This window comes from Phyllostomus hastatus, unplaced genomic scaffold (genome assembly GCF_019186645.2).
Source record: "Phyllostomus hastatus isolate PE091 unplaced genomic scaffold, TTU_PhHast_1.1 phas_contig_1162, whole genome shotgun sequence".
NCBI lineage: Eukaryota > Metazoa > Chordata > Mammalia > Chiroptera > Phyllostomidae > Phyllostomus > Phyllostomus hastatus.
Genome location: NW_025333537.1, coordinates 11,101,258 through 11,113,378, shown reverse-complemented (window position 1 = coordinate 11,113,378; position 12,121 = coordinate 11,101,258). Strand labels below are relative to the sequence as shown.

At 65.2% G+C, this 12,121-nt stretch overlaps 2 protein-coding genes across 3 annotated transcripts in view; one reads left to right on the top strand and one right to left on the bottom strand.

Annotated features, from left to right (window-relative positions):
* Positions 1-12,121, top strand: part of PITPNM2 (phosphatidylinositol transfer protein membrane associated 2) — a 105,783-nt gene that overhangs the window by 15,311 nt on the left and 78,351 nt on the right. Inside the window, exon 1 of one of the 2 annotated variants that reach the window (XM_045842511.1) lies at positions 2,312-2,330. The exons of the other annotated variant lie outside the window; for it this stretch is intronic. The gene's annotated coding sequence lies outside the window, so the exon portion shown is untranslated. Of the gene's footprint in view, positions 1-2,311; positions 2,331-12,121 lie in introns of those variants that run through there. 2 annotated transcript variants of the gene reach the window in all.
* LOC123820392 (collagen alpha-1(I) chain-like) overlaps positions 1-12,121 on the bottom strand; it is a 27,942-nt gene extending 15,821 nt beyond the window's left edge. Inside the window, exons 1-4 of the mRNA XM_045841091.1 lie at positions 10,978-12,121; positions 7,936-8,027; positions 5,373-5,515; positions 3,111-3,218 (exon numbers count right to left, since the gene is read on the bottom strand). Coding sequence (XP_045697047.1) covers positions 3,111-3,218; positions 5,373-5,515; positions 7,936-8,027; positions 10,978-12,121 — 1,487 coding nt within the window. The remainder of the gene's footprint in view (positions 1-3,110; positions 3,219-5,372; positions 5,516-7,935; positions 8,028-10,977) is intronic.

Sequence of the window (12,121 nt, the reverse complement as noted above, 5' to 3'; positions counted from 1 at the left end):
GGCCAGAATTTCCTCCCCTGGAGCCGATGACACCGCCCGCCTCGCAGGCCCATCTGAGCAGCCCTTCCCCCCCCAGAGAGGGCTTCAGCCACATCCCCCCTGCCCCCGGCAGCGGCCGTTATCACGAAGGCCGGGAGGCCGCCACTGAAAACCCAGTGCTGGTCCGGTCCAGGCGACACACGCGTGGGACCTGCAGGAGCGGCCTCGCGTGTTCTCCGAGACGGCCCCGCTCCTCGGGTCCGTCCCAGGTCCCCACTCTGGCCACCGAGGCCGCCGTGGTGCGGGGTGGGGGGGGGGCAGGGTGCCGGTGAGAAGAATCTGGTGGTTGGGAGTGAACCGGGAACTCCCGCTGGAAACCAGAGCCCGGCCACCTCCCCACCCTCGTCCGGGGACGCCTCTCAGCCGGCTGCGTCCGGGGTCGGGGGGTCCCTCACCGTCTCCCCCAAAGTATCCCCGTCTTTCCCGAGGCTCTTCTCGCCTCTCTGTCGGCAGGCGGCAAGCGCCGGAAAGCGTTCGGCCCCTCAGGGGTCACGGGGTCGTTCCCGCGCGGCTGGCCCTCCAGGTGCCGGCGAGGTCCCCGTGTCACCTGTCGCCGGGCTGTCCTCGGAGGCTGGGGCAGGTCTCTCAGATGTCCCCAAGGCCACAGTCTCCCCGGGATTCCCTTTTCAGTGTCCTGTCCTCTTCATTTCTTTCCCTGTTGTCTCCTTGGTGTGGCTTGGCTACTGTGATTATTATTGTTATTTTTGCCTTATTTTAACCGCAGTCGTCGGTGCGATCGCCCAAGGCGGCTCGTATACTTTTCCGAGGACTGACCTCCTTGGGCTTGTGGCGGTTGCCCTCCTGGCCGCCCCCCAACCTCCCCGCCACTGAGTGGTCCAGGCTGCTGCCGCCAGCCCACCTACTGGGTCTGGGGGTCCTCGGGGCGAGACCCCGGGGCCAGCCGGCTGCAGTTCCCGCGCCGGGCGCACACCGGTCCCTGGAGAGCGCTGGAGAATTGCAACAACTCCTGAGACAGTGGTGGGTTGGTTTTTTTTTTTTTTTGTCTTTCTGATTCTTTGGGAATACATAGTTAGTCTGCAGAATTAAAAGGTAGACTGTCCTGTGGATCTTAGAAAAAATACATTTGAGCATTGCCTGGACCACCTAGTATTTTCTTTGCCTTCTGCTGTTTCACAACAAACGTTACACGCTGGCTTTTTAGAAACCAAACGTCGTTATTAGAATTTAAATTTTAAGAACTCCTGTTCGATTAAACGGGTGCCCCAGCCGGACCACCCCGTCCACGGCGAGCACCGCCCTCGAATAGCGTTGAACGTGCTTCCCCCCGCATCTCCACAGTCAGCCGGGTCCCGCCTCCCCCCCCCCCGCCCCCGGTGCCTCGGTCCCCTCGACTTCGGAGAACACGGATTCTTCCTCCGTGAACGCTGGTCTTCCCTGCCCGTTCGCCCGAACCCCTCCCCCACCCATCCTTTCATCCATCTAAGAGAAAATCACACAGCACCCCAAAAGTCGCAGGGGGTACCACCCGGGGGACATCGGCAAGGCTGTAAAGATCAGTTAGATCCTTTCCTTGCCTGTGGAGCTCAGGGCTGCAGACGGCCACAGAGGAACAACGCAGATAGTGGCTGACACGTCGTGGCACCCCGTGGCAGGGGGCCGGGCAGGGGAACAGAGCCCCTTTTGCACCCTCCCCTGCAGCCTCCTCCCCGCATCCGCAGTGGCTAGTTTCTGTGTGGGCGTATTTTTTTTTTTCAGAGATTCTCGGCATATATGAATATGTTTTACTTAAGAAAAAAAAAAAACAAACCCTGATAGTAGCTGCCTACCTCGTGCACCTGCTTTTTGGACTCAGCGGTCCCTAAGTCCTGGAGGTGAGCCTCCGTCAGCCCCCTGAGATCGCCCGGGTCCCTTTGATGACGGTGGCCCTGGCCTGGGGCTGCCACAGGCCCTGGCATGTTATTAAACCGGCTCCCTCTGCACGGCGCTTTGGATTTTAATAGCAGAACATTGGACGCAGACAGCGCCGTGGAGAACATCGTGACACGCAGGCGTCCATGCAAATATGCACTTGTACCTGCGGGATGATTTCCAGAGGGAGAGTGGGGAGGTCAAGGGTGTTCTTTGATTTCAACAGCTGTTGCTAAATTGCTCTCCATGAAGGCAGGGCCGATTTACACTCCCACTGACGGCAGGAGTGAGAGGCGGTGGTTTTTAACCTCAAAACCCCAGGCAAGGAAGAGCTTTTAAGTCAAATGAAAACCAGGAGACAGCCGTGTGTGAGCTCTTTCCGCCGCAGAGGGCACCTCCAGCAGGGTTCCCGGCACCGCTGGGTAAGAATGGTGCGGGGGTGGGGGCGGCCGGACTCCGGGGGGCGGGCCGTGGCCTGGAAGGTTCCTTCCTGGTGGGGGGGGTAGGGTGTGGGGGGCTGCCTTGCCCGCCTCGGCCGGCTCGTCCATCCCCAAGGACCCGAGAAGCTCCACCGGCTTTAAGATTACCCCAGAACTTGTAAACTTGCAGAAACAATTTTGTCAAGGAAGGACATTCTTCTTTTTTTTCCTAAGATTTTATTTATTTATTTTTAGGGAGGGAAGGGAGGGAGATAGAGATAGAGAGAGAGAGAGAGAAACATCAATGTGCGGTTGCTGGGGGCCGTGGCCTGCAACCCAGGCATGTGCCCTGACTGGGAATCGAACCTGCGACACTGTGGTTCGCAGCCCGAGCTCAATCCACTGAGCTACGCCAGCCAGAGGACATTATTCTTAAGGAGTTGTCCCTCACAGATGTTCCCCAAGGGGGTGGAGGGACGGACGAGGAGTGAGGGCCTCACGGACGGGTTTCCACCTGGGAAGGCGGGAGGAGTCCTGCAGGCGGCGGGCGGCGATGGGTGCGCCTCGGGCCGCGGACCTGCGCGCGTACACGCGGTCGAGACGGGCGACCACCGTTCTGCGTATTTCCTTACACACACACACACACACACACACACACACACGGAAAGGCTGCGGCTCACAAGCAAAGGGACGCAAGGAAGCAAGAAAGGTCCAAGAATGAAAATGGAGCTAGCGAGGCGTTTTGCACAGCTCGCCCCCTAACTGTGTGTGCTTCTCGCTCACCTTGTTCCTTGCAGGGCCTGGGGCGGTGGCTGGCGCTGAGCTGCACCCTGGGTGTGGGAGACGCCGAGGGCCAGTGAGAGCCGTCCCGAGGAGGAGCCCGGGCTGGGCCTGCTGGGTGGGGGAGGGTGGGGGGGACTGCTGGCCCAGAACAGGATCCTGGATCTGTGCCCGGAGGCCTGGGGCCAACCCACGCCCCAGCCGCGGGGACGCGCCCTGGCCGGCTCTCGCCTGTGTGTGGACAGGAGAATCCCGCCCTGGCTGCCTGCTGGCTGTTTTCTGAGCCTGGCCTGCGTGAACTGAGCCGTGACCCGGTCACCGGTTTCCTGCGTCCCTAGGGACGCGGGAGACTTCTGCAGAGAGCGCATTTGCCTGGCCTGTCCGGCCGGGGAGAGCTCCCCCAGGGGTGTCACCTGGGCCTCCCGAGGGGCCGGGTGGTCATGCCGCACTCGCAGTGTGGTCCGGAGCCCGGGCCCCCATCCCTGCTTGCGTGCCGGCTGTCCCGCAGCCTCTGGCGTGTCCGGCGTGGGTTCTGACTTTCTCACAGTCCCCCCTCCGCGTGGAGGGTCTGTGGGCCTCTCCCCACTTGCAGAGAGGGAAGCGTGAGTCCCAGGAAAGACCGTTGCCCCGAGGCCGCACGGAGACCCCCAACTTGGGCCAGTGCGTCCCTGCCAGCTCGTGACCGAGGGCGTGAGGCGGCTTCCAGCCACTCGGCCTCACCGCTCCCGCTGCTCCCACGTTGCAGCCAACGCAGCGACGCCCGGAGGCGAGGGGGCCAGCCAGCCAGCTGGCGCCCCCGGTCTGTGTGCCGCCGCCCAGGCACGGGGCGCTCTGCCGGGCGTTGTGGGTCTCACAGGGTGCGAGTTGTAAGCAGACCTTGCAGCGGTGGTGCACGGGCGATGAAAGCCCGGGCCCCGGCCCGACAGGTGCACCCCGCCGGAGGCCCCTGTCGCTGCGGCGTCAGGCCGAGCAGACACCCGCGGGGAGTTTCCATCTGACTCAGCGCCGCCGTCGCAGAGGCAACGGTGCCGGCTGCGTTCTCAGGGTGCCGTGGCCGCCGGCTGCCCCAGCGGCCCCGCGGGCGGCAGGTGTGGGCCTCCCATTCACAAACCCACTGCTCACAGGCGGGCTCCCAGCGGGAATTTTTTGCTTCGAACTAAAATTAAGAAAATTAGAACAAAGCAACTTACCCAACACCCCAATTTTTAAAAAAAAGGGGGGAAGGGAAAAAAATCTAATGTGAGCCCAGAAGGAAATCTCCGCATTCAGCCCGGGCCACACCTCTGCAGAGCCGCCCTATGGGAGGGATGGGACGTGGCCCCTGAGGCCAGGAGAGGCTCAGGGCCCACCTTTCAGCTCAGGGGCCGTGGCGCCGGGTCCTTGCCCCTGCCCCTTCCTGGGCGCGACATGCCCTGGGCAGACACGGCCTCAGACACACGTGACCCCCGCTGACTTGGCCCCCCAAGGAGCCCAAGAGGTCACCAGCAGAACTCCCCGGGGGCCGCAAACCTGAGCCGCCTTGCCGGGCGAACTAGATCCGTGACACCGGCCAGTGAGGCTCTTGTTCTCGATGCCCAGCCGGGCTGGGCGCAGGCCGGCGTCTTGGAACTCTGCTCCTGGACGGCCAAGGCCCCCGGCGGCTGGGCCCCTCAGGGCCCCCACAGTGGAGAGTGTGACCAGCACAGGGCAGGGGGGGGGGCCGCCACCTGCACCCAAGCCGGCCACCATCAGTGCTGCATGTGGACGGGCCATGTGGCGGACGGGCCCCCCACGTCCAGTAGCCAGATGGTCTAGACAGCCCATCGGTGGCGTGGCGTGTATTTCCTGTCATGATCATGGTGCCGCCGTGGTGACGTGACGGCAGCTGAAGAGGGACCCTGAGGACCTCGCTGGTGGGGCCAGTCAGGGTGCAGGCAGGGCTGCAGAGCTGGTCCTGCGTGGGGGGCGGGGACAGCATCCAGGGTGGGACCGGCCTGCTGCCCGGACGCCCCCTCCCTCCCACAGTGACCCCGGGGACCGTCCCCTCAGAGCCCTGGGCAGGGACAGTTGTGTTTCTCATCAGGAACTCGTGCGGTGGCTTTCCCTGTTGGGCGGAGCTCTGTGGCCCAGCCTATTTCCCTTTTTACTTTGCCTACCAGGAAGCACACAGCTAAGGTTGTTGTTGTTGTTGTTTTGTTGTGTTTTTTTATTCCTTTGCTCGTAGATTGTCCTCAAGAGCATCGGTACAGGTTTTCTTCTTTCTTCGTGGTTTCTCTCTGTACTTACCTATTTTTGGGGGGTGAAGTGGGTGGCAGGTTTTTGGAGGCAGGTAGGACGAAGAACGGGAAGAAGCTCCTGTCGTGGGCCTCGTGTTCATGTGCGAAGGCAGGTGTGGGGCTGGCCTCTCGCCGATCCTTGGGGATTATCACCTCGAGGGCAGGGCCGGGATGTACCCGTCACACACCTGACTCAGGGGAACAGCTCAGGGGCTGTGTTAGGACAGGTGATTCCAGCGGCCGTAACAGACAGTCCTCTCATCTCCGTGGCCTAGGGCAGTACGGCTTCTTGGCGTTCTTGTCGCAGTGCAGCTGGGTGTTCCGGCAGTGGTCTCCACGCCGTGCGTCTGGGTCTGCCAGCCCCCGGGGCTCCCGTGGGGTCCCCCACGGCTGACTGCAGCGTCCCCCCCCTCCAGGGCCGCGGGTGGGAGATCAGCCTCTTCCTCAGACCCACCGGGCCCGACTTCTCTCGGTGACTCACAGGGGAGCGTGTGAGACTGCCCCCTCCCCGAGGTGTCGCTCGAGGAAGAGACGCTCCAATAGACACCCCCCAGTGAGCCCGGCCCTGGGTCCAGTTGTCTCCTGCCCAACGACGTCCTCCAGGCCAGCGGCGCAAAACACGACCACTTTCTCCATGCGCTCCCGCAGCGGCCAGGTGGGCGGGACTTGGTGGAGGCCTCCCTGCTCTGCTGGGGGTGGACGACGCATCTGCAGGAGGCCCCCACGCCTGTGCCGGGCACGTCGGGGCCGTGTCATCGGGGGCTGCCGGCTGGGACGTCGGTGTCCTCCAGGCAACCTCTCCCCGCAGCCTCCCACAGCCCCGTGACCTCCAGGTAGTGAGTGGAGCTGCTCACCTGGCGGCTCCTTTCCCCGAACTGGAGCCACAGACGCACCCCGGCTGCCGCCGCCACCTCCCTGTCCTCCTTCGTGCAGTTTTTACTGTTTTTGTTGTAGGAAAACACACACGACATGAAATGTACCGCTGGGACCATTTTTAAATGGACGGCTCAGCGGCAGTGCCCACACTCGTGGGGCTGTGCGGCCACTGCCCGCCCCCTCCCAGAACGTCCACCTTCCCCCCATGGAGGCTCCGCCCCTGCCCCCCACCCCCACCATTCCCCTTTCTGTCTTGGGAAGTCGTCCTTGAAAGGGATTGAGTGAGGTCGATCCTGTAACGCTTTTTAAAAATTGATTTTTAGAGACTGAGGAAGGAAGGAAGAGGAGGAGAGAGGGAGTGACTTATTGTTCCACTTATTTATGCATTCACTGGGCGATTCCTGTAGGCGCCCTCACCAGGAATCGAACCCACAACCCTGGTGTATCGGGATGATGCTCTGACCAACGGAGCATCAGTTGGGCCGCCCAGCCAGGGTCTGTCTCTATGAATTCGACCCCTGTGGTCCCTCCTATAAGTGGAATCATACAGTATCTGTTCTTTTTTTTTAAGATTTTATTTATTTTTAGACAGAGGGGAAGGGAGGGAGAAAAAGAGGGAAAGAAACTGATCGGTTGTCTCTTGCACGCCCCCTCCTAGGGACCTGGCCTGCAAGCCCTGACCGGGAATCGAACCTGTGATGTTTTGGTTCGCAGCCCGGTGCTCAATCCACTGGGCCACCCCAGCCAGGGCCAGTATCTGTTCTTTCGAGTCTGGTTCCTTTCACTTAGACGAATGCCCTCGAGGGTCACCCATGTGACAGAAAGCCTCTTCTTTTGGGGGGCTGCGTACTAGTCCCTCGCACGGCCTGTCACCCCTCAGAGGGCACACGGGCCATCCCCTGGTTCTCCGCTGTGAGCACCTGTCCCGACGTGCCGACACCTGGGTCTCTGCTCCCCGGCACCCGGTCCGTCCTTCCACCTTGTTCCGCTGGTGACAGCGGGTCACGGGGTCGTCCAGGGTCACCAGAGGCACCGCCTCTCACAGCCACTCTGGGGAAAAGGCCTGTGCAGCGGAGGCCGGGCAGACCCCCCTCCCGCGCACGCACCCCTCCGAGGCCCGGCTCCACGCTCCAGGCCCCCGGGACGCCCCGGTTCCCACGGCCCGGCTGCCAGAGGCCGTCCCGTTGGTGCAGCTCCAGCCAGACCCCACGCGCCCCGCCCCGGAGCCGGCCGCGGGACGGCGGTGCCTCTCGTTACATAACCTGTTGTTCTGCGTGCGCCGGCGCTGGGTCCTCGTCGGGAGTTTCTGACAGCCAGCTGTAGGAGCTCCAGGCAACGGGGCGGGGGGCGGGGGGGGGGCCCTCTCCCTCATAGTATTAGTCACTCTGTACTGCGCTAAATTTAACTTTTTATCATCCCAGTGATATTTTTGTGGGCCTAGGGTTTTACATAACGCTACCAACTGCCGCCGGCCGAGAATTTCTCCTTCTTGTTGGGCGTGCGTGTGCGTGTGCGTGCTGGGCGTCTTCCCCGTGGACTCGCGCGCTCCAGGGGTGGGGTTCGGGGGGGCCCTGGCTCTGTTCCCCCGCTCCCCCCGCCCCACCCCCGTCCCCTGTGCGGCCTGCCCGGGCCTGGGTGTGCGTCTTTGGGCTCGGGGAGAAGAACCGCTCCTCCCAACAGCTCGCTAATGGCCTCACTAATGCGTGCTTCCGCTGCACCGTCTCCCGGGCTCGCTGCCGCCGCCGCCGCTGCCTCCGGAGGGCTTCCCGGAGGGAGGCTGGGCTCCGCTCTGGAGTGGGGTGTGGAGGGAGCAGAGGGAAGGCTCCCGAAGGCGGGGGGCGGGGGTGGCAGGGAAGGGACTAGCGGTAAGAGATCCAGCCAGCCGCCCACAGCCGCGGGGTCTGCGGTGCTTGTGGGCGGCAGGTGCAGAGAACTCTGGGCTGAGGGAGGCTGAGCGGTGTCGGGGGGCTGGGCCTCTCCATGGGGACGCAGCGCAGCCTCCCCCTTCCTCCGCACCGCTGCTGGGAAACGGGGGCCCACCCGCCGGGCATCCCCCAGGGGTCCCGTGTTCTCCACTGATAACTGCGTGGGAGGTGCCTGCGTCCATTTTCCAGACGGGAAGACTGAGGATCGTGTCCGAGGGCTGGCGCGGCAGCGGACATGGAGTGCTTCCCGTGTGCCAGGCCTGGCGCTGGGCCCGTACTCCCACCGGCCCACGGGCTCCTCGCAGCCCTTCCGTGAGGCTGGCCCAGCAGACAGGCCGGGTCGTCAAGGCCACGGAGCCGAGAGACAGCGGAGCCGGACGTCAGAGCCGGTCCACCTGCAGGTCCCCTCCTTCCGGCCACCCAGGCGTGGCCCCTCTTCCCTGCTCAGGGGCTTCCCGGGGGCACAGGCGGCAGCGACGGAACTCAGGCAACGCAGCCGGGGGCGTGCGTGCAGGCTGTCGCCGGGGAGAGGAGCCGGGCGCCGCAGAGCAGGGACAGGAGAGATGCCCCCTATTCATCTTCTCAAAAACACCGAGGTAGCACTTAAGTTAGCTTATCCAACAGCTAGGAACTCCTAGGTGTTTGCCTCGAAGAGTCGGAAACGTGCATCTACGCAAACACTCGTGTTCCTGGGGGGCCGACGGGCGGGAGCAGCCACAGTCCCCAGCAGCGGACGGCCAGTGAGCAGACGTGGTCCCCCACCCACCGCCCCCCGACCCCGCGCAGGGGAACGTGACTCGGCCCTGAAAAGGGCCGGGGCGCCGGCACCCCCACCATGGGGACGACCCCCGTGAACGTGATGCTGCACGAGAGACGCCAGCCACGGAGGCCCCCCCGTGTGACTCCGTGTGTGAGAAGTGTCCAGAGCGGGCCCACCCACAGAGCCCGAGGGGCTGGGCGCGGGGAGGGGCCGGGGGGGTGGGGGAGGGGCCCCAGTGGGACGGGGTTTTTTTTCTGGAGGAGATGGAACCGTTCTGGAACTAGATGGTGGTGGCAACTGTAGACCTTTGCGAACGGAGCACAGGCCTCTGAGCTGGACACTCTACCCCGGTGAATTTTAGGACATGTGAATCATATCTCGATAAAACAAACAAACAAAAATTAGGCGCCCTGCACCTGGGGGCGGAGCTGCCGTCCGCCCCTGCTGTCCGCCGCCGCCGCCATCGGGACAGTTTGCTCCACCCGGTCCTCTCCCACCGGCCTCCCGGTCTCCATGCCGACGGAGGATGGAAACAAGTGTTCGACCCCAGTCGCACCGCACGGCCCGTCCTTAGGAACTCCCGCAGTCAACCGGGGCCGGCTTCCGACACGGGGACGCCTGCGCCGGCCAGTGCACGGGCGCCCGGTCCGGACGGCGCTCCCCAGGGTGTGTTTGGCGTCTGCCCGGCGGGCAGGCGGGGCCCCGACCGCCTCTTCGTAGAATTCGTGCGGGGAGACGGCCTCGCGTGAGCGGGCGGCCGACGTCCGCTGCCCGGAACAAAGTCGGGGACCTGAGACGTCTTCGGGGAGCGGTTCGGACTTGCCGCCTCCGGGGGTGGGTTTCTGTGTTCGTGTCGCGTGCTGGCCCCCCGCAGCCCCCCCGACTGTGCGAGCGGCAGCCCGTGGCGGACCGCGGTCCGAAACCTCACGGAGAGGGTCTGGCGCTCAGCGCGCAGGGACTCTCGCGGGTCAGAGTGCGTTGCGGGAGGGAGCCTCGCCGAGCGCAGAACCTGGCTCAGCGCCCTTCCCCCCTCCCCCACCCCGAACAGGTGCACACGGGCCGGCGTGTGACACGGAGGTGGAGGGGTCCTGTCGCAGTGTCCGCTGCACCGAATCCTCCCAGTGTAACCTACCACCGCGTGTTACAGTTACACCTACACCTCCGTGACACTAGAGAGGGGGGAACGTGAAGGAATACAATGTTTTATTTTGTTTCTGGTGAAACACGACAAAGCACGTGTGTTATGCGTGGCCGGTTCCAGGACCCCACCCCGGGACCCCACCGCGGTGGGTCTGTGGGTGTGCGTGGCACGTGCGTGTGGCACGGAACACTGCGCGGCGTGCACTTCTCCCTTCCCCTCCAGGGAGCGGGCCGATCGGCTCCCCACGCCCTGTGTGTGGGGTCCCCGGAGGAGCCCTGAGTCACCTGGCAGCCGCCTCCTCCCTCCTCCCAGCTGTTTTGCCCCCTCCCATGCCCCGGGAGCGGCCTCGCTCCTGGAGCTGATTCCACACCCTCTTTCTGCACTTCAGATGCCCTCCAGCGTGAGCAGTCATTCCCCCGCAGTGGCGGCAGCAGCGGCAGCAGCAGCAGCAGCAGCAATGGGCCTCTGTCTGTGCAGGGGCTCTGCCAGTCTCACTCTGAGTCACCGTTGCCCTCCTCACCCAGGGAGGGGCAGCTGGCCAGCCTGCCATGCCCGCTCCCGCCCCCGCCCCCGCCCTGCTGCCTGGGACTGGCCTGTTGCCGTGGAGAACCGTGACCACTAACCCGGGGAGACCTACAGCGACCTCGCAGACAGACGGGTGGCAGGGGTTGTGGCGGGCGGAGCTAAGAAACGTCCTGGAGGAGCCGCCGTGCAGGAGGCAGGGCGTGTGCCTGCGCGGGGAGCTGTGGGTCTTGGTGGGGTGTGGGGAGAGAGCTGGGCCGCACCCCCAGCCACCGCTGGGCCTCCCCAGTTGGAGTCCCCCTCCCCCAAACTCCTCTCGCTCGCTGCCCGTCCTCGCCAGGCAGTTTGCCACTTCGCTGTCTGCCGCCCCCGTGAGGCTCCTCCTACTCACGCCTCCTCGTCCACCTCCGTGGAGACCGCCGGCCTCTGGCAGGCACGGGCTGGTGTCCCTGGGCCCCTGTCCCGGCCTCAGCCCGCAGAGGAGGGCGGCTCTGGAGTGGGGACTTGGTGTCTGGGTTTCTGGCCCGCAGGGGGCTGCCCTCCGCTCCCGGTCCCCAGGAGGCCTGGGCCGCTGCCGGCTCCCTGGGCGCAGGCCCGGGGCTCGCCCGTGCCCCGCCACACAGGCCTGGGTGCCCAGCCACAGGCGTGGGCCGTGGCCGACGCCGTGGGTGCCCTGGGTCAGGCGGTGGCTCTGTCGGCACCTGGGAGTGTTCTGCCGTCAGGTAGGCTGCTCGTCCCCAGGACTCCCTGCAGGTCCATCCGCTTCCCTTCCTCTTGCGTTTGCCGTGCGTGCTCCGCTGCGGCCTCTGGGCGCCCGGCGCAGGCGGGCGGGTCTCCGGCCACACGCTGCCCGCCTGCAGGGGATGCACGGGGAGGCGGGAGGGTCCGTCGTTGGCGTCACCGCACGCTGCTCCCAGCTGCTGACCGACAGCTGGGTTGCGTTCCCCCACCCCCCGCGCGTCCCCCCGCCTGGCCGGCGCAGCCCGAGGTCCCGCAGGGCCCAGGGGTGGGTGGTGGGTACGAGCCTCCGGTCGGAGGCCCAGGGCCCTGAGCTGGGCGTCTGAGGCGAGGCGGCAGCAGCCCGTGGGGTTCATAGGCTTCTCCCCGAGCCGCCTCCCCAGGACGTGGGGGGGCCCTAGGAAACGCCGCGAGCTTCCGTCTCCACCAAACACATCCTCGGTCGAGCGAACCCCCCTCTGGCCGGCGTCCCCGTCCCGTCCTCTGGGCCCAGCCGGATGCCCAGTCTGTGGCGTTGCCCCGGCTGAGGCCCGGCTTTCCCCGGGCGGTCTCACCCCCTCCCCCGCTGGCTCCCCCCCGCAGGATGCTGGCGTGTGCGCCCTGGTCCCCGACGCCCCCCTGGGGGCCGAGCCGGCCGAGCCGCCCCGCCCTCGGACAGCGGGGGAGCCTTCCCCCACAGAACTGCAGGTGAGGGCTGCCCCGGCGTCGGAGGTCCGGGGTTTGAGGGCTCGGCCGCCGTCTGCGTCCTTCCTAAACACCCGACTTCGCCCGATGGGCGGGGGGTAGCGTGTGTTCAT